The sequence below is a fragment of the Lagenorhynchus albirostris genome, chromosome 11 (assembly GCF_949774975.1).
Source record: "Lagenorhynchus albirostris chromosome 11, mLagAlb1.1, whole genome shotgun sequence".
NCBI lineage: Eukaryota > Metazoa > Chordata > Mammalia > Artiodactyla > Delphinidae > Lagenorhynchus > Lagenorhynchus albirostris.
Genome location: NC_083105.1, coordinates 38,358,482 through 38,380,082, shown reverse-complemented (window position 1 = coordinate 38,380,082; position 21,601 = coordinate 38,358,482). Strand labels below are relative to the sequence as shown.

Sequence of the window (21,601 nt, the reverse complement as noted above, 5' to 3'; positions counted from 1 at the left end):
AGAAGAAAGCCAGCTAAATGCTTGGACAGTTGCTTCAGATTGAGGCTGAGGACAGGACTTGAAGGTAGTTAAGGAATGCTTGAGACAAGTTTACTTCATTGATTATTAGGAACATAAATAGAATCAAGTCTTAGGGATTTATCACCCAAATAATGTGCAGAATGATATAGGATCCATTAGAGGTTTCCAAACATAATGCTAATTGTAAACTTCTTTTTACCACTGGTTGATAATAGCACAAATCATGTTATAGTTTATAATAAAATAGAGAAGCATTTCTTAAGAATAAGTCAAAATTTTCATTAATTCAATCGAGCAGACTTCTAGTGAGTGGAAGTTGATAGATGTACTAGAGTTTTTTTCTTTTCTTTTTTAAAATCACATTAGTTATAATGAAGACTGTTACATGTAGAATCAGGTTGGTTTATTCAGGTGGATTAGGAACTTAACTCTGAAGACTTCTAATTCTTTCACATAAATTCTGAAGATCCCTAAGTAGCATCTGAGAAGCTTTTCATGTTGATGAATTGTGACATTGCCTAACTCAGTTGTCCTCAACCAGGGGCACTTTTGCTCTCCAGGAGACATTTGGCAATCTCTGAAGACAGCTTTCACTGTCACTACTGGGAAGATGCTTCTAGTGGGTAGGGACCAGGGATGCTGCTATACTTCCTACAATGCCCTGGACAGCTCCCTATAACAAAAAATTATCTAACACAGAATGTTATTACTGCTGAGGTTGAGAATGCTGGACTAACTCAATGAGTCCAAGCTTTTGGGAGTTGTGATGGGCCTTTATTCCCTTCTATATCCCTCATTTCCACTCCTACTTCTCAGCCCCTTCTCATTACCCTCTTAAGTTCTGGTTCTTTCCCATCATTTTTGCTCTTAAAAATCTTTCTTTTTCATCCTTTGAAAAACCTAATACTTAATACCTTTTTAGAGAGGCAAAGTGTGGGAAATATTCACAACATGGCACACTTGGTGATAATTAGTAACATTCTGGGTTTTTACAAAACCAATGTTCAAATCATTTGTAGTTAGGGAGGGTCTTTCCAATGAATTCGGGAAAATTCAGATAGAATTAACTCAGGTCAGCTCTTAGGCTGGAACAGCAGTTTGTCAACAGAGATGCTTAACTTAGTTAATTGATAGGATACGATGGTTTAACTCTCAGAAGCTTATCTGACATTGGTATAAAATATGAGAGATTTAATGCAAAATCATAGTTCAGGGGAAATTCTTTGTATTACCCTGTCGTACCCTTTATAAAGTGCTTTGTACCCTGGATTCTCAAAGGGTGGCTGATTGATAGTGGAAACAGCTGTGTGGTTCAGGCATTAAACTATTGACTGGACTACCAGAGCATCTCTGAATTATGTGTTTGTGATTCATGCCTTCTCTGATTTCCCAGTGGAGACAGAGCTGAAGTGTGCCTTGAAAGATGGAAGAGCTTTAGTTTGTTCCATATAGGGTTCCTTATCCAGAGTGCTTTATCACAATATTCTTAGAGTAAATCTTATTGGTATCTCCCTACTTTTTATCACAATACTTTTCTGGCTAAAGATGTAACAAGATTTAGATAATTTTATTTTATAAATATCATTTGGAGAACTAGAGATATCCTTGCATCTTTTCTCCATTTTTTTATTTTTCAGAAAAGTTAATATTTAAATGAGCTGTCTTTGTAGCTAGTTAAATAAGTAAACTGCCTTAAAATTTCTTGCCTTCCCGATATTTTTCCTGAGTATCTACTACTTTTTTAACGATACTAAGTGCTTTATGTTAATAAGGAATTAAAAGCCTGTTTTTGGCTCTCGGAGTAAACACAATCCCAAAACATGTAAGATAATTAAAACACAGGTGTACCAAAATTTTATAAATAAATAAAACCTATACTATGAATTAATTACAAATTCTGAGAGTACGAGAGCAGGGAGTTGAGAAGGAACAGAATAATTTTCTTTTTTAAAAAAAGGGTTTGGAGTGAGTTTTGAAACTGAACTTGAAAAGGAATTGACAAAAAGAGAGTAGTTCTTGCAACAGTTTCTTTTTTTCCCAAAACTATTTCATTTTGGAAAATTTTGAACTGGTATAAATGGAGAAAAAAAGAGTATTATAAACTGTGTCCCCATTAACCCATCACCTGGATTCAGTAATTATCAGCATGCTGCCATTCTTGCCCCAGCTGTCTCTCGTTGTTGTTGCTGTTGATGCCGGCTATTTTGAAATAAATTCCAGACTTCATATCTTTTTGCTCTGACGTGCCTAAGTATGGATTCCTACAAGACATGGACATTTTAATTTATTCAATAATTCCATTACCACAATTGACACAATTACTGATATTGTCTTGGTACCATCTGAAGCGTAGACCATATTCAAATTTTCTCATTCTCTTTCAATCCGTTATGTGGGAAAGAAAGGAGAGAGTCCTCTTGTTGTCCCAACATAAAACTCTACTGTGTATATCTGTAATCTGCTCCTGATACTTTGTTTTCATTATTTGCCACTTCGGTGAACTCGACACTTGTGACATACGTTATGGCATCTAGGAACAATCATAGTTACCCAAAATATTCCTTAAATCCAGAGCCTTGGAGAGGTCTGCCTTGAACTCTGAAAATTATTGCTATGTAATTTTGTTCATGTCTGTAACTTCTCTCGATGATAGATGAAACTATTATTAGTGATATGTATCTACCAGGCATGCAGGCTGCTCACACCTCGTATACAAATGAAGACGTATAGATGGCAAAGCAAAACACATATTAATAAAGCAGTAAGCCTAGAACACTTATTTTTGGGGGGTGAGCAGTTAAAGTATTTTAGTCATGAAACCTTTGCATGAGGATGTCTAATTTTACCATAAAGAAGCTAACTTAAGTCAGAAACGAATTATCTCCTTTTCCCCACAATACAGTATTGGTCTCTTAAGATATGGAATTGATCACAATCGGTACAGTGATGCAGGATTTTAGTAGCTTCAGAGTGAAATCTTGGAATGTGAAAGAGACAGCAGTCATGGAAATAATATTATTTTTAAAAAAAACGTGATTCCAGAATTACTAGTTTTTGAAACTAGTCCTTGAATGAAGCCATTATTAACATAACTGTCACGAGCAGTCTTTGTAAATATCTGTTTTCAATTGCAGTATATAAAAGGCCCCATGGCTCCAGAAACTGTGAACGTAGTAGAGTCAATGGCAGGATTATTTGAGGGTTCAGCAGAGATGTCTTCTGACCTGTACTCGATTGCTTCAGTTATGTATAGCAGTCATCCACATCATAACTTTCCTGTGAGGAGTAGAGCTGAAGACCAGCCTTCAGCAGTTGGTAGGTACATTTCTTTTGTTGTTGTTCTGTGAAATGTATTTAAACCACCAGTACTAGCTAGCACAGATATGAACCTTAGCTGGGAGTTCAACCCAATTATTAATGGTCCATGGGCTGGAGTCAGATTTTTTCTTCTTTAACTGTCGGATAACCTCATACAGCAAATGGAAATGCCACACAGGCAGGAGCTGGCCCCTCTAACCCATCTGACCTTCCTTGGAGAGAAAGTAGCACCCTAGAGTCTCTAGCCAAGCTGCATAGACAATCAGTTATTACAGTTGCCAAAGCAGGTGTGATGGGAAGGGATTAACATATCTTCAAATCATTTACAGGCCTCACACTCTCTGCAGTTTTTGACTAATAGGTTTTCAAATGTCACTGAAGGTAAATAGGTCAGAAAGTTACAACTCTAGTGCATGGGGTGATAAACAGGTGTAGGTGACCCCAATGATGTGGTGATGTCATTAGTGTATACACTTGCTCTTCAGGGTCAATGGATCTTACTGTCTCTAAAAAGAGAATGTCATATATAGCGAATTAAAAATACTTGGTTAGAAGACACAAATCTAAATTATCTCTCTGGTTTTTCTAAAATGCTAAGTGAGAAAAAAATTTTTTTCTTACTGCTTTTTCTCTGATTTGTTCCGTTCCAAATTAAAAGTGTTATATTATTTTATTGATGATGGCATTAGGCAGAAGTATCACATTGCATTTAATATATGTTTATTTCATTCATTGATCTGTTTTTCCTGAGCAAAGAAGACTTAATTTTTAGAAGACACTAAAAATTAGAGGCCCATGATTTCTGATGTAGATGTTTCCTTAAATACTTTGTTTGGCCTAAATGCTAATTAACATTGTAAGCGCAAGTTCTAAAAAACTAACATTTTCTGAAATCCTTGTCCAGACATATTTATGTGGCAGTTTTATAAGCATGCTTGCTTTAAATCACTAATGGATTTAGCAAATGTGTGGTGAATTTTGAGTCCAAGTAAAACCTTATTTCTATGATTTTCAAATTATAATGCAGCATTGACTTACAATATTTAAATTTGATATTATTGCCCAATGGTCTTTTCAGAAAAAACTCCTAGCCTGTCTTTTTTAGAAAGTTATATTTTCTCAAAACACTAATCTCTTGTTCCAGGATAGTGTATAACAACTAGCAAAACTATATTATGATCACAAACTATTTATATATATTGTTGGGGTATATTTGGCATATTTATTATTAATTATATATCTACCTTTCATATAAAGGATTACATGGAGAGATTAATGAATAATGTGAAATTGGGTTTAAAATTTCACTGTGTGAGCAAGAATGATCTTGATCACAAAGCCAAACATTTTTTAAAAACTGATTTCAAATAGGAACTTCAAGGAATCAGTATATCGCTGACATTGCTGCTGAACAGCTGTCTTACGTTATCAGGAGACTTGTACCTTTCACTGAGCACATGATTAGTGTATCTGCTTTCACCATCATGGGAGAAGGACCACCAACGGTTCTCAATGTTAGGACACGTGAGCAAGGTAAGAATGTGTTTCCTTTGAAATAATTACCTGCAAATATTGCTCTTGTACACTGTAATACTTTTCTTTTCATTCATATTAATTGTTTACTCTTCTTCTCAAGTGCCAAGCTCCATTCAAGTTATAAAGTATAAAAACATTAGTTCTTCATCTATTTTGTTATATTGGGATCCTCCAGAATATCCTAATGGAAAAATAACTCATTATACCATTTATGCAATGGAACTGGATACGAACAGAGCATTCCAGATGACTACTGTAGATAACAGCTTTCTCATAACAGGTAGAACAAAGTTTTGTTTCGACATTCTTTTCCTGATGGAAAATACACATCTCTCTATGCCGTTAAACACAGCAGGGCACGTGTTGCATCATTCCAGATTTTGTTGTGCTATGCTCCCATGGATATCTTGAAAAATACTTGCAGAAATTACTTGATTAGATGTGTTTTTCTTTAACTATAGTTGTCTGCAAATAAAATCATCAGATAACAGGTATCCTAAGAATATACTCTTAACCTAGGGGATTTTATGCCTGGTACATCAATATAACTCAGTATTGATGGCTTGATTAAGTGTATGTGCCAATCAGCTGAAGTAACTGAGCTGACATGGTGTTTGTGCCAAATCAACTGTACTCCTTGCAGTGTGCCAAAAATGATTTCTTCAGCCTCAGATGATCGCCTTAATATTTTAGGAAAAAACTAAAACGTCATCAAGATGGAAAGGCTCTCATCCCAAGGAAGTTTGGGAGATGGGGATTATAAGGGGGCTGATTTAGAGAACCAGTCTCCCAAAGAAGTTATTTTCACTAGTCCTGTGTTAAATGGCACTAATACAAGAATATTATTTTAAGGACTTTAAACAAATTGCCTGTTGTCCTTATAGGGTTAAAGAAATATACAAAATATAAAATGAGAGTGACCGCCTCAACCAGTGTTGGAGAAAGTTCTTTGTCCGAAGCAAATGACATCTTTGTGAGAACTCCAGAAGATGGTAAGAGTATCAGGTGCAGTTTTAATAAAAAGAAGCAAATGGTGTTGCATGCTTATTGCCATCTACCTCATGCTGCCTTTAGTGTCTGAAGTAATAAGCATGAAAAAATACATGTATTTAAAGTTTTGTTTTTTTCCCCCCAGAACCAGAATCATCACCTCAAGATGTTGAAGTTATTGATGTTACTGCTAGTGAAATAAGTTTGAAGTGGTCACCACCTGAGAAACCCAATGGGATTATTGTTGCTTATGAAGTGCTTTATAAAAATATAGATGCCTTATTCATGAAGAACACCTCAACAACAAGCATAATTTTAAGAGACTTAAAACCTTACACCCTCTATAACATTTCTGTAAGGTCATATACCAGATTTGGTCATGGCAATCAGTTATCTTTACTCTCTGTAAGGACATCTGAAACTGGTAAGTTTTTGTTTGTTTAATACATAGTAAGGAAGTAAACATGGCTGATAATTGCCATATTGTTTATATTTTACATAACCTAAAGTCTTTCATTCTGTTTTGTATAATCCAGGAATTTATATGCTCTTTCTGGTAAAGTGTGGGAAAAGACTTGCTGTGCAAATTTTTTAAGTTTGATTTACATATAAGGGAACTCCAGAATAAAAATCAGTGATTTTTTTTTTCAAATGAAATACCTTGAGAAATCAAAGGTCTTTTCAGTGTACCTATAAATTTGGTTGCTTTCAAATTAGGTAATAGCAGAGACACGTTCATAAGAGTAGACTCCTATACTATATATAATCTATATACATTCTCTGTACGTCCATATACATCTACCTATAGATATAGATGTATCTATATTTATACATATATATGTATAGATGTACATATATGTAAAGCTGAATGTAAGTGTATATCTATAGATAGATGTACATAGATGTATAGAGACTATATATATAAATTCTATACATATATATGTACGTGTGTGTATAGACACATACATATATCTACATACATTCTTTTTTAAAAAATAAATTTATTTATTTTTGGCTGCGTTGGGTCTTTGTTGCTGCGTGCAGGCTTTCTCTAGTTGTGGCTAGAGGGGGCTACTCTTTTGTTGTGGTGCATGGGCTTCTCATTGCAGTGGCTTCTCTTGTTGTGGAGCACAGGCTTTGGGCGCGGCCTTTAGTAGTTGTAGCGCATGGGCTCAGTAGTTGCAGCTCATGGGCTCTAGAGTGCAGGCTTAATAGTTGTGGCACACAGGCTTAGTTTCTCCGCGGCATGTGGGATCTTCCCGGACCAGGGCTCAAACACGTGTCCCCTGCTTTGGCAGGCAGATTTTTCTTTTCTTTCTTTTTTTTTTTTTTTGAGGTACGTGGGCCTCTCACTCTTGGGGCCTCTCCCGTTGCGGAGCACAGGCTCCGGATGTGCAGGCCCAACGGCCATGGCTCACAGGCCCAGCCGCTCCGCGGCATGTGGGATCTTCCCAGATCGGGGCACAAACCCGTGTCCCCTGCATCGGCAGGCGGACTCTCAACCACTGCACCACCAGTGAAGCCCAGCAGGCAGATTCTTAACCACTGCCCCACGAGGGAAGTCCCTACATTGTTTTTTTTTTGGTAATTAAACTTGTTTTTATTTAGAAATTGTAATATCAGTTATGTTAACACAGTACATAAGCCATCTCAAAGTTGGATAACATAAACTCTTTTTAAAAATAGAGAAAAATAAGGTTACTTTAAATATATTTTAAATAAAAATAATTTGATTATTTTGGGAATATATTCTTTGATGAAGCTGTTATAGTCTATATACATTCTTGAGGTATGTGTATAGACAGAGGTGCAGAGTCTGAGCACAGAAAGGACATGCCTGGAGAAGGCTTACAGAGGAGGTAGCATTTGACCTGAGTCTTAAGGAGTCGGTGGAATGGACATTATAGAGGTTGTTGGGTGGCCAGGGGATGTATCCCATATAAAGGAAATAACGCAAGCAAAGAGTTAATTGTGTTTCAGTGATGCAAGAGCAAATAGCACAAAGCACGACATTTGCCTGATGATCTTAGTGCACTGTTTGTATTATGTTTATAGTCATATATTTTGCAGCATCACTTTTAGGCCAACTCCGTAAAGTTACTGTTTCATCCCTGCACTGTAAAAAATAAATATTTATTGATTGCCTAGATACTGGCTGAACCATATGGAGTTGCTATTCCTATATGTCATAATTGGCCAAATATCAACAATTTCTTCTGATTCAGACAGATGCTATAGGTGAGGCCTTGTCCCTGACCTTGAGGAACTAGGAATCTAGTAAAGTGGCTTACCTTTGAGCAAAAGTATCCTCTTCAGACTGGTCACAGAAATTAATAAGATTAACCATAGAGGATGACAGTAGTTGTAATGGCAGGAATAAGAGTGTAATGAAAAGAACATTTTTTATTATTATAAGTTATCCATTATAGTGCAATTTAATTGATATATATATTGGCATGCTTCATTACTTTTATAAATATTGTACTTAAAATAAATATTTTTGAGAAAAATATCTTACTCTACCTGGTTTCATTTTACACCATGTCAAGGAATGAAGCATATTTTAAGTACCTGCAACATACCATTGTGGGCTCTTCTATTGGCTTTCACAAAAATTGCCTTTTTAATTCCAGAATAAAGCAATAAGGTATTATTATCTTCATTCCTAATGAAAAACTGAGGTCTGAGAAGTTCATCCTTGCAACAAATATTCAACAAATAATTTACAGTATACCAACCCTTACTGGGCTATATTAGCACTGTAAAAGAAAATGAATTTCCACCCTCCTAAAGTTAATATAAATTACTGGGTGTTTCATAGGCAATGGAATCTACATTAATGACTTTTCCTAGATCATGTTTGCTAAGTTGGACCACCGAGTTCAGTTCTTTTTGAAAAAAGAGGAAGCTATAATTTTAAGCAGTCTCAAGGTGTCATTTGAAGCAGGATGTGCTCAGGAGCAACTATTTGTTTGTTCCCAGGGCTCAATATTCTTACTAAATACAATAAATATACCCTCTACTCTTACTATAAAAAACAAGATCCCACTTTTCAATATTGTTTCATGAGAAATTGAGAGCTATGCTAACTCAGTAATGTGTTAATGCTGCTAATTACAAATAGGAGTACATTATTTGTTCAGATGTTTTATCTTGATTATTTTACTAATGCTTGGAAGTGCAATAGCTGATGTGTGTTCACATGTATACAATGATAGAAAGAATTCATAGAAAGAATGATAGAAAGTGAAGAGAGAAAAACTAAAAATACAACAGAGAGGAAAGAATGTCAAGTCTAAGGTCTGACTAGGTAGACGGAGTGGAATCTAGTGCTGAAGTGGACTGGGTTTTAGAAAGGAGTAAGGAGAGAAGGCAGTTAAAGGAAGAGGGGTGGTAGGAACGTATGTAGTCCTCTTCTGAAGGTTTTTATTTTCTCAATGAAATTAGAAGCAAGTTTATCAGCTTTGAATAAGGAGGGAGAGGAGATATTGGATGTTTGTGGAGAGAGAATATGGTGAAAACATACATAACAGAGGAGACTAAATTAACTAAAAAATAGATAGGCTGCCAAGCAGTGAAAAAGATTGATTTGAGATTTGAGGTTATAAATTAAAGTAAGGCTAGTGAGCATGGAGTGGTATTTTATTCAGACATTTTTAGCTGTTATATTGCAGATGTAGAACTAGCCCTGAGTTCAGTTTAACCTAAGTTGGAATCTTGCAGGAATAGTAAGATAGAAAAAGGAGTTTCTGGAGATTGCTAGGGAGTGGTTTTAGTGATAGACTGTGGACTCTGACCTGAGTAAGTAGGGAGATGAGGACATAAGGGAGGTGATGGACAGTGAAGGTTTGATGAGGGTCAAAGACTTGTTGGATTGGCAATAGAGGGTCAGTCAGCTGGAAAGATAGGTGGTTGACAGAGAGAGGAATACTGACAGTTATAGGTAATGACAAGCCCTCAGATGTTGCCATGAAAGCTAGTGGTTAAAGTGAGGTGGAGGAAAAGATGACTGAAATTATGGACCTCGACGAATACAGAGTCCACGGAATAGCACAGATCATTTCCATCAGTGTTGACATCTCTGAGAGTGGTAGAGAGGAAGTCAGTCATACAGGTGATAAACTTTTTAAGACGTGTGGAGAAGTGGAAGAGTACCACAAGGTGATTGTCTTAAAGGAGGGGTGACACCTCGAGTTTTTCAGAAAGAAGAAGAATAGATCTGGATATGGCAAAGAAAAGCATAAATACTTGACTTCCAGGCCCTATGGTTATAGGAATGATGAGAGAAAAACAAATAGCTATCTGTTACCCAGGAGTGCTGAGTTGTAGTGTTCTCAAGCAGTTCCAAGATTTCACTTAGAGCCAGAAGGCTAAGAGAGCATTCAGAGTAGTTGTTGAGGATTTTTCTCAATTTAATGGTTTGGCTTGGAAAGATAGTAGAGAAGATTTTGACTCTTTGGGAAGGGATAGTAGGATTATATTGCTATATATTGCTATATCAAGTTATGTATTGAATTACAGTTCTTCCCAAAATTTTAGAAATATCAACATTCTTATCTCAGTTTTTCCTCTTAAGTCTGCTTTAGATGCAATGCACTTCATAACAGGTAACAGTGGGGGTGAGGGGGTACTGTTTCTACATTTTTAAAGCTTTTGAATTTTCTCTACTAAATTTATTAGTAGCATTTTTTATATCCATTGTATTTAGACTACCAATAAAAAAGGTTCTTTCTTTTGAAAGGAAAGGACTTATATCAGGACTCTATAATGGCAGTAATATGCACATATTTAGTTTATGTTGTTTAACCATCAAGTTAGTCATTATTGTTACTGTTCTATGAAGGCAATTTTAAACGAGTATCTTTCCAACTGTGGTCTGTCATCTCCAGCAAATATTTTTCTGCTAAAGTGCATTGTTTACAGTTTCATCTGTTGAGGTTGCATTGATGGCTTTCTCTCTGTTTTTGATTGTCTGAATATGCTTTTATTTTGTTCTTGTTAATTTTTCTGGGTTTAGAATTCCATTCGTTTTTCAACTGAGGTCACTTTTCTGTCTAATCGTCATTCCTATGTAGATGATCTGTTTTCTTCCTGGTGCTGTTAAGATCTTCTCTTCTTTGGTATTATGTACTTTCACAATGATGTGTCTAAATATGAGTTTTAAAAATTTAATTTATTTATTTTTGGCCACATTGGATCTTCGTTGCTTCGTGCGAGCTTTCTCTAGTTGTGGGGAGCTGGGGATACTCTTTGTTGCAGTGCGCGGGCTTCTCATTGCGGTGGCTTCTCTTGCTGCGGAGCACAGGCTCTAGGCATGTGGGCTTCAGTAGTTGTAGCACACGGGCCCAGTAGTTGTGGCTCACGAGCTCTAGAGCGCAGGCTCAGTAGTTGTGGTGCATGGGCTTAGTTGCTTCACGGCACATGGGATCTTCCTGGAGCAGGACTCGAACCCGTGTCCCCTGCATTGGCAGGCGGATTCTTAACCACTGCCCCAACAGGGAAGCCCCTAAATATGATTTTTTTGTGTGTGTGGTATGCGGGCCTCTCACTGTTGTGGCCTCTCTCGCCGCGGAGCACAGGCCCCAGATGCGCAGGCTCAGCGGCCATGGCTCACGGGCCTAGCCGCTCCGCGGCATGTGGGATCTTCCCGGACCGGGGCACGAACCCGTGTCCCCTGCTTCGGCAGGCGGACTCTCAACCCCTGCGCCACCAGGGAAGCCCAATATGATTTTTTAAAGAAAATTTTGCTTGAGATTTATTGGGATTCCTTGTTCTGAAGCCTGATATCTTTCAACAATTTTGATCAGTCCCAGCCATTATCCCTTCAAATATTTCTTCTTCTTCATTTTCTCTACTTTCTTAGACCCCCTTAGTATATCCCTTATGTCTCTTAACTGCCATTTTATATTCTCTACGTTTTCTTTCTCTGAGTTACTTTTTGATAATTTATTCAATACTGTAAATTTTTTTTGCTAAAATTTTCACTATATCTATTCTGCTTTTTTGTGCATCAAGAGAATTTTAATTTTATTTTTTTTCTATTCTACAAGTCCTATTTGGTTCTCTTTCAAGTCTGCTTGGTTATTTACATTATTTATTATTATCTAAAGAATTCATTGCTCATACTTTTAAATGTTTGATTTCTTGAAATATATTAAACGTTTGTATTTTTATTCTTTGATAACTTCAGTATCTAAAGTCTTTTGAAGTCTGACTGCTGTGTGTGTGTGTGTGTGTGTGTGTGTGTGTGTGTGTGTGTGTGTGTGTGTTTTCCTTTTTCTTTGCTGGCTTTAAGTATCGGTGCCTGATTTGCCTGTGTGTTTTGTGACTTTTATCAGTGAGTTCATATTCCTTGAAACTTCATCTGTGGGAAATTTATGTAGACTGAGTTGAAGTTGAGTTTCTTCCAAGAAAATGTGTGTTTGCTTCTGCTAGTTGCTTTTGAGTAATGGCAACTCAAATTCATTTTAATTTATATTCTGAAGTAGAGGTCTTTTCAGGCTATATGGGTAGCATGGATTTAGGCTACATATGCTCATAGGGATAGGCTTACAGTTCCAAAAATGTGTCATTTTTCTATTCCACCTCTTCATCCAGAGGAGTGGCAAGAGGAAAAAAGTTACTTTTCTGGCCTCTTTTGCATGGTGGGCTTACTTCTCACTCCCTAGTCCTTGAGAGTGAATACACCACATTGCACAAGCCTAGAAGTTACCACTCACATTGAGGTCTGTGGTACTCTGCAGAAGAATTCAAGGTGCCCCTAGAGTTGGCCAATATCATGGCCCTAGTTGAAATTGCATTCTTTTGGGGTTCCAATTCTTGATGCAGGGGTATCCTTATCCTTCTTCTGGCCCAAGGTTTTATATTCTTTTTCTGGCACTCTACATAGCTGTTAATACAGAAACTCCAAGTCACCAGGATTGACCAGTACCCTCCAAGGCAGAGGAGGCTTTAGTACCAGCTTCCATCTCAGGATTCTTGTTTTTACTGTTTTTTGTTTGATTTTATTTTGTTTGTTTTCTTGCATTTGTTTTTGGACCACCAGAAATTTCTTAACTCCCTTGTCAGCTCTGCAATTCCTTACGTGACAAGAAAAATGTTAATTTTATGCAGAGTTTTACTTCTTTTAATTATAATAGTCATTCAGTTTAGTGTTTATCTATTCCAGTATTTTGGCAGAATTGGAATCCCACATGTAGTATTGGTATTTGAATATATGTAGAAAACCATTTTGTGACCATTACATTCAATATAATAAGAACATTAATAGATACAGAAAACTAGTGTTTTATTTATTGATATCCTGTATCCTTAGTAGACTGTTTTGTTACCAGGTTATTATATGCAGCCTTATATCTAGGAGAGGATCCTTGTCTTGTCATAGATCTTGTTTATATCAAAACTATTCTATTAATCATTTATGTATTATTATCATTATTAATGAAAGGCAGAATCAATTTTTAAGTGTTTTTCAGTCCTCCTTCTTGTACAGTTAGCCCTTTGTATCTGTGGGCCCTGAATCCACAGATTCAACCAACTGTGGATTGAAAATATTTGAAAAAAAATTGCAGCGAGTTCCAAAAAGCAAAACTTAAATTTGCTGCATGCTGGCAGGCAACTATTTACATAGCATTTCCATTGTGTTTACAATTATTTATATAGCATTTATATTATATTAGGTATTATAAGTAAACTAGAGATGATTTAAAGTATACAGGAGAATGTCCATGGGTTATATGCAAATACTATGCCATTTTATATAAGACTTGAGCATCCTTGAATTTTGGTATCCGTGAAGGGGGTGGGGGTGAGGGTGAGGATCCAATTCACTGCCCATACCCAGGGACCACTTTATCTGCATGTACTGCAATGTAAGACAGTTTAATAGAGTCTCAGGTATTTTAATAAAAACATCATCCTATAGGGCTTCCCTGGTGGCGCAGTGGTTGAGAGTCCGCCTGCCGTTGCAGGGGACACGGGTTCGTGCCCTGGTCTGGGAAGATCCCACATGCCGCGGAGCGGCTGGGCCCATGAGCCATGGCCACTGAGCCTGCGCGTCCAGAGCCTGTGCTCTGCAAAGGGAGAGACCACAGCAGTGAGAGGCCCGCGTACCAAAAAAAAAAAAAAAAAAAAAAAAAAAATCATCCTCTAAACATTATTCTGTAGAGTTGTAGTATGAATTTTCTTGGAAATGAAATTTGTCTTAAACAGTTGTAAGTGCTATAATTTACCCATATTTTACTGCATTTAGGATGTTTATTATAATCGCACTCTAATGAATGTTCATGTATACATATCCTTCTCCACTGGAGCGAAAACTTCAGCAGAATGCACTATTAGGGTGGAATTGTTTTATGCATGTATCTTTTTGTTTTTTTCAGTGCCTGATAGTGCACCAGAAAATATTACTTACAAAAATATTTCCTCTGGAGAGATTGAGCTATCATTTCTTCCCCCAAATAGTCCCAATGGAATTATACAAAAATATACAATTTATCTCAAGAAAAGTGATGGAAATGAGGAAAGAACTATAAATACAACCTCTTTGACCCAGAACATTAAAGGTAAAAATATATATAATATTGGAAATTTACATTTATATTGACAGAGTGGCCACAAAATATTAGCTTGTTGTTATATTAGAAATGGTAAGTGTGATTAGCTTTATACAGGGTGTGACAATTCTGGCCTTCTGGTAAATAAACTGGAAGTTTATGGCAGGTCATGTGAAAGACTACTCTAAGTCAGTTTTTTCTACATTTTTTAATATTTTGTCTTCATAATAGGAGTTACTATTCCAAGAACTACATTTTCATTTAGTTTTTACTTTTGAAAGAGTGTTGAGACATTTCATAGCTTGCTTCTTGCATATAATTAAGGGACATTTTGTAAGTCTTATCTATTTTATTTCTATTTAGGACTGAAGAAGTATACGCAATATATAATTGAGGTGTCAGCTAGTACACTCAAAGGTGAAGGAGTTCGGAGTGCACCCATAAGTGTGCTGACTGAAGAAGATGGTAAATATAGCAGTGAATAGTGATATATTTTGAATCCATCACACTTCAAAAAACATGTATACAGAATGAAGATATAACATAAGAATTCTCCAGCCTTGGGTAGCACTTGTGTGCTGCACCAGCTTTATACAGAGATTTCATTGTCATGGTTTAAAAGAAGCTTGCAAAGTCAGATTTATGTTCAGTAAAATCAGATATATAAAATGCATTTTTTTAAAATTCTGAAGTCATCCATGCTCTGTAAAAAAAAAATCAGTAATATTTTTTCCCATGGGAATTTTTAAGGCTAACATTTTGGTGCAAATAGTTTGAACATTAATCAGTATATGTTACAACTGTGTTTTTCAACTTTAACATTCGTAAGAATAGACATTTACATAAGTTTTGTAGTAGATTCTGTTATGTCAACCTGCACCATTTTTTATTGTTATTAGGATTAGCTTTTTGCTAATGACTGCAGGCTATTTTCCGGATTTCTCTACATAATTTGCCAAGATGCTATTCCTGAATGTTAATAGCCTTCATATTGAATATCTAAGCATACATTTTCCTAACCTGAATAAAATCAATTTTACTACTGAGACCACTTTACAATACTACTTCACCAAGTTATAGGCATATATCATGCTAAGAAAATTACTTTTGAGAGATATATTTGGGATTTGGATTTACATTTTATGTTTTTTACATTGGGTATTTTGAGAATGTTATTTTTCTTCTGTAAAAGAAAGTCCCATTGCGAAGAGGGGTAGGTCTGGATGTAACATGTGTTTGTAGAATATCTTTTTTCACCTTCTCAGGTTTCCCCAACTTCACACTAAGCTGCACTCTGTGGTTCAGATTCTAGTCATTCACCAGGACAAAATGTATGTTACTTACTTCTAGAAGAAGAAAGGCTTTTCTCTGCGTTTTTCTTACTTTACTCCAAGTAATAAAGTCTTCAGAAGCCCTCTTCCCCCATTTCAGGTCCCTCTGTGTTTTCCCCTCCACCAAAATACTTCATCAAAACATCCTGGTAAGGTGATCTACCAGGGTCAGAAACTGGTAGATCTTAGTTTCTACCCCCATTTCTAGAAACTTAGAACTGGTTGCCCCAGTTTCTAAGTCTTCTCATGGGTTAGTCTTCCTTAGTTATTGCCTCTACTTTCCATGCTTGTTTCTTCAGCAAAACTCACCTGTCCAAATTTTCATTTTTTTCATAGATTCTTCTCACTCTCAAAGTGAAAATTAACCAAATAAAAGTTCTCCCAAAGAGACCATGGCTAAAGGCTAGGGAAGAAGGTTAGCTCTCCTTCTCTCTTAGGTAATGTCTAAGAAAGATGTATTAAATCATTTTAGCAATGCCCTAATAGACATAGTACCCTCTTTATTTCCAATCTAATGAAATAGTCCCTATAGTAAGAATCTGAGGTCTTATATGAAGGACCCTAGACCAGTAGTGAACATATATTTTGAACAGGCAGAGTTTATTACCACTCAAGTCAATAGTTGCAAAATTATACTATGCATCCAAATTACCTGGGCTGTTAAAAATGCAGAGTCATGGTAAACTTCCATCTAAGTCCTTGGCCCAGTTATTGATATAATTGCTACGGAATAGGGTGAAGACCAAGACCTCTTTTAGAAAAATTATAGCAAATCTAGAATGGATAAAGGCTGAGAAGCTTCGCTTTATTGGGTAGTAGGAGCTCCTTGCTTTCCTGGAGCTTGAAGTTCAGCAGAAGAGATCTAAATTTGACAAAGGTCTAGACAAGTAATTTTTATTATTCTAATTACTGGTTTAAGTGTTCACCAGGACCAAAACCAAGGAACTTTAGCTACTCTGAAGCATCCAGGAAAATGTAGCTGATTAAGTTATGTTTAAACTGTGACCTGAAGACAGACGAGTAGAGGGAGGGTGAGGGATAGGAAAGATCATGCCAAGCAGAGTGAGTAAGAGCCTTAGGAAGACCCTTATCTATCCTTATATGCTCTGTCTTGATGACTTGGATAGATTGCAAAAGATATTGCATTTATTTAATTTTTCCAATTTCATTTTTTAAAACTGCAATTCTGAATACAAAGGTTATTTTAACAAATGCTAAAATGATTGAAAGTTAGTCTGCTATAGTAGATATTCAGTATTTTATTTAAAAAGGCATGTTAAGGCTTCCCTGATGGCGCAGTTGTTGAGAGTCCACCTGCCGTTGCAGGGGACGTGGGTTCGCGCCCCAGTCTGGGAAGATCCCACATGCTGCGGAGCGGCTGGGCCCGTGAGCCATGGCCGCTGAGCCTGCACGTCCGGAGCCTGTGCTCCACAACGGGAGAGGCCACAACAGTGAGAGGCCCGCGTACCGCAAAAAAAAAAAAAAAAAAAAGGCGTGTTAATTACATTTATTTAGCAATAAAATGTTTTACATTAAAAAAACCCAAGAATATATGGAAGATTAAATATAAAACACCAAAAACTGATATTCCACATAAACATCTTAAAGCATATTATAGAAGAAAAATGCTCAGTTACAACATATAATATTCTATGTCAGTACTAGTTTTGATTAAAATTCTTTTTTTCCAATAATAAACAAAAGTTAAGTTTTGCAATGATATTCAGAAAAAAAGTATTCTAGGTTTTTGTTTTGACAGATGAAAGAGAGTTCTTGGTTAGAGGTAATTCATATCTTGGGAAACAGACATCTCCAAATGATATATGGATTCTTGTGATAATCAATATTTGTTAGCATTTTTATTATAGTGCCAGTGAGAATACCAACTGAAAATATAAATTAGCTGTCACTTATTCTATAGAACTCATAAAGCTTTTCTCTGTTCAATAAATTTTTTTTAAAAAACTGTTTTTACCAAAATAATGAAAACACACACACGTATGTGTACACTATAGTGGGGATTACTCAGAAAATCAGAAAGAAAATATAATAATTCAGGCAGCATTTTCTCCAAATTATTGGAAAAAGTGATTTGCACAAATACTAATCTATAACATTGTTCAAAGATCTGAATAAATTCTTGGAATTTCTATTAGCTATGAGTCCACTTTCCATGCATAACTAAAACAATGATCAAAATTGTAGTAATTTGTACCCTTTTACGTGCAAAAAAATTGTGTTAATATTCTAAGACATTACTATGCTGTTATACAGGAGCTGAGAAGTACCATTCTAAATGTTTTATCTAGGTGGAAATATAAACTTGCTAATTAGTTTGCAGTAATTTTTTTAGTGTTTATTCAATTCAGAATGGCTAAAATATTTAAATCCTTACACTATTATAGCACAATTAGAAGTAGACCCTAAAATGTCTATATTCTTGTTTATGTGCTACATTGGCATTTCCTTTGTAACCCATTCAATTTTGAAGACTCAACAGATTTTGATATTATTTTGCAGTTTAATGACGCTACTGAAATTGAGGAATGTAGTTTTCATTTGTGAGGTCCGTCATTTTAATTGCTCTCACAATGTTATACTTATCACTTTCCCACTTCTTGGATGCATGTTTTTTCCCCATCTCTTTTTATTGTTTGTGGAGCTCTTTTATTGTATATTTATTCACCCCAACCAATAGTTTTATTTTTATTAGAGGAGGATAATTTACCAAGATGTACTTGAACAGTAGGTAAATCACAATGACATAGCCCTTGTTCTTTTTTCTCATGAAATATTTTTTTCCATTGAATCACAGAAACAGATGTTCTAACACCACCATGCAAAATCTTCTTTTATCATCTCATTTTGAAAGTAAACAGTCTCTCAAGCCCATGGAGAAAGGCACTGTACCTGATTCATTTACCAGAAAGTTCATAATAAAAATTTTGTGCATTTCTATTTTAACTTTTTCTTATATATGTTTAATAAAATGCATTATCATATATTCTAACTTTTCAGCTCCTGATTCTCCCCCACAAGACTTCTCTCTAAAACAGTTGTCTGGTGTCACGGTAAAGTTGTCATGGCAACCACCCCTGGAGCCAAATGGAATTATCCTCTATTACACAGTTTATGTCTGGTAAGAATTTTTTTCTTTTTTGGAAATAGTTCTGAGAACAAGTATTAATCTGTAACATAATAGGAATGCAGTTTTTAAATTTCAGATTGTGAAGGTACATTAGGAATCTGATTATTAATAGGCTAGTTAATATGCCTTTATTAAGAAACAACTTTTTCCTATATTACATAGAGGTCCAAGCATAGTCAGATAATGATTTTTGTAACCAAAACAAAACAATGTGTATTATGTGCAATTATACTAAAATTCTGCTCTTCAGAGTCATGGAGTGGTCAGCTTATGTGACTACAAGTGAATACAGAGGCTTTCAGTTTTACTCCAATATTCTCTATGCCACTGTCTCTTTAAGTTTCCTTGAGCAGAATAATTAAACTAAAATTTAACTAAAAGATATTTCTCCAGAAATCTATTATTTAAGGTCAATTTTCTATTGAGATGTAAGCAGTATATTTATTTTTTACTGATCACCTTTACCCTAATTGCCTATTTATGAGTCAATCATGAAAAAGATGTAATCCTATAGTGCTTCTCATCAATTAACAGCATGGCTATATTGCTTCATGAAAGCTCAACAGATAAAAATGCTTACTTTGATCTAATATAAATCCTCGTAAAAGGATTCACCATTCAATAACATATTTCCTAGTGTATTTTAAATATTTCAACTCAGGAAATACAATTTACATAATGCTTTAAAGAACATAGGCATTTCTTACTTTTGTATTCCTCACTTGGAACGTCCATCATTGAGTAAGAGGCTATGGTGTTTTTAAAAAGTCTATTCTTCTCTTTCCTAAATTAAGATTTCCTGCCCCCCCAATGCCTGTTTATACCCTTTGCATACTGCTCCTTAGGACGTGTCCTGTATTATTCATTGCCTGATTAGTAGTCATTTTGCTTACTCTTTGGCAAAATTGGGAGTGACATGAGGGATGTTAGTGGGAAGAGAAGCAGTGAGAAGAAGGTAACCATTCCCCTCTATTACCCTACTCATTCATTTATCGATTCAGTTTTTCATTCCTTCATTCAATAATAATGATAGAGTATGTATTTACCTGTGAACAAGGCCCCTGCCCTCAAGGAGCTCATATTCTAAAGAGATAAGTGGATTATATACCCAGAAATTTAAAAATGAGGGGAAACTGGGGGAAAGAGGGCTACTGTTCATAGAGTGCTTTGGAAGTCCTCTTTAAAGAAGTGGCATTGAGTTGTGGTCTGAATGCCAAGAAGGAGCTTCTCGTCAAGAGAAGATCTGCAGGAGGAGGGAACATCAACCGCATAGGCTTGGTGGGGGACACACTTGTCGTTTTGAAGACCATAGAGGAGGTCAGTGTTGCCGGAGAGAGAGAGAGGAGAGTTATCCTGGAAGATAGGAGGCCAAAAAAGTTCAGGAGCTAAGCCACTGTAAGGATTTTGTTTTCATTTCAGTGGTAATGGGACTTACTAGAGAATTTCAAGCACCTTGGATACTTTATGGAGAATGCATTGCAGGAGGCAAAAGTGTTAACAGCGTTACTAGGTAGGAGATAAGGAGTCTGGGCCGTGGATGATGCTGGGATGAAGGAAAGGAGTGGGCAGCTTTTTATAACATTTAGGAAGAAGAGTTGATAGGATTTGATGAATGGATTGGCTGTGAGAACGAAAAAAAAAGAAACAAATCAATGGAATCAATGATGACTTCCAGATTTTTTTTTCTTTCTTTTTTTTAATGTCTATTTATTTTCTTATTAGTCATCCATTTTATACACATGAGTGTATACATGTCAATCCCAATCTCCCAATTCATCACACCTCCACCCCCACCTGTCAGCTGCTTGCCCCTCTTGCTGTCCATACGTTTGTTCTATACATCTGTGTCTCAATTTCCGCTCTGCAAACCAGATCATCTGTAACATTTTCTGGGTTCCACATATATGCGTTAATATACAATATTTGTTTCTCTATTTCTGACTTACCTCACTCTGTATGACAGTCTCTAGATGCATCCCCGTCCCTACAAATGACCCAATTTTGTTCCTTTTTATGGCTGAGGAATATTCCATTGTATATATGTACCACACCTTCTTTATCCATTCGTTGCTGTCGATGGGCATTATGGTTGCTTCCATGACCTGGCTATTGTAAATAGTGCTGCAATGAACATTGTGGTACACGACTCTTTTTGAATTATGGTTTTCTCAGGGTATATGTTCAGTAGTGGGATTGCTGGGTCATATGGTAATTCTATTTTCAGTTTTTTAAGGAACCTCCATACTGTTCTCCATAGTGGCTGTATCAATTTACATTCCAACCAACAGTGCAAGAGGGTTCCCTTTTCTCCACACCCTCTCCAGCATTTGTTGTTTGTAGATTTTCTGATAATGCCCATTCTAACTGGTGTGAGGTGATACCTCATTGTAGTTTTGAGTTGCATTTCTCTAATAATTAGTGATGTTGAGCAGCTTTTCATGTGCTTCTTGGCCATCTGTATATCTTCTTTGGGGAAATGTCTGTTTAGGTCTTCTGCCCATTTTTGGATTGGGTTGTTTGTTTTTTGGTTATTGAGCTGCATGATCTGTTTATATATTTTGGAGATTAATCCTTTGTCCGTTGATTCATTTGCAAATATTTTCTCCCATTTGAGGGTTGTCTTTTTGTCTTGTTTATGATTTCCTTTGCTGTGCAAAAGCTTTTAAGTTTCATTAGGTCCCATTTGTTTATTTTTGGTTTTA

General features: G+C 36.1%; 1 protein-coding gene across 1 annotated transcript in view; it reads left to right on the top strand.

The window, feature by feature from the left end:
- PTPRQ (protein tyrosine phosphatase receptor type Q) overlaps positions 1-21,601 on the top strand; it is a 198,346-nt gene that overhangs the window by 24,243 nt on the left and 152,502 nt on the right. The window contains exons 10-17 of the mRNA XM_060165124.1: positions 3,156-3,336; positions 4,711-4,872; positions 4,976-5,155; positions 5,760-5,867; positions 6,011-6,289; positions 14,247-14,429; positions 14,784-14,885; positions 18,770-18,890. Coding sequence (XP_060021107.1) covers positions 3,156-3,336; positions 4,711-4,872; positions 4,976-5,155; positions 5,760-5,867; positions 6,011-6,289; positions 14,247-14,429; positions 14,784-14,885; positions 18,770-18,890 — 1,316 coding nt within the window. The remainder of the gene's footprint in view (positions 1-3,155; positions 3,337-4,710; positions 4,873-4,975; positions 5,156-5,759; positions 5,868-6,010; positions 6,290-14,246; positions 14,430-14,783; positions 14,886-18,769; positions 18,891-21,601) is intronic.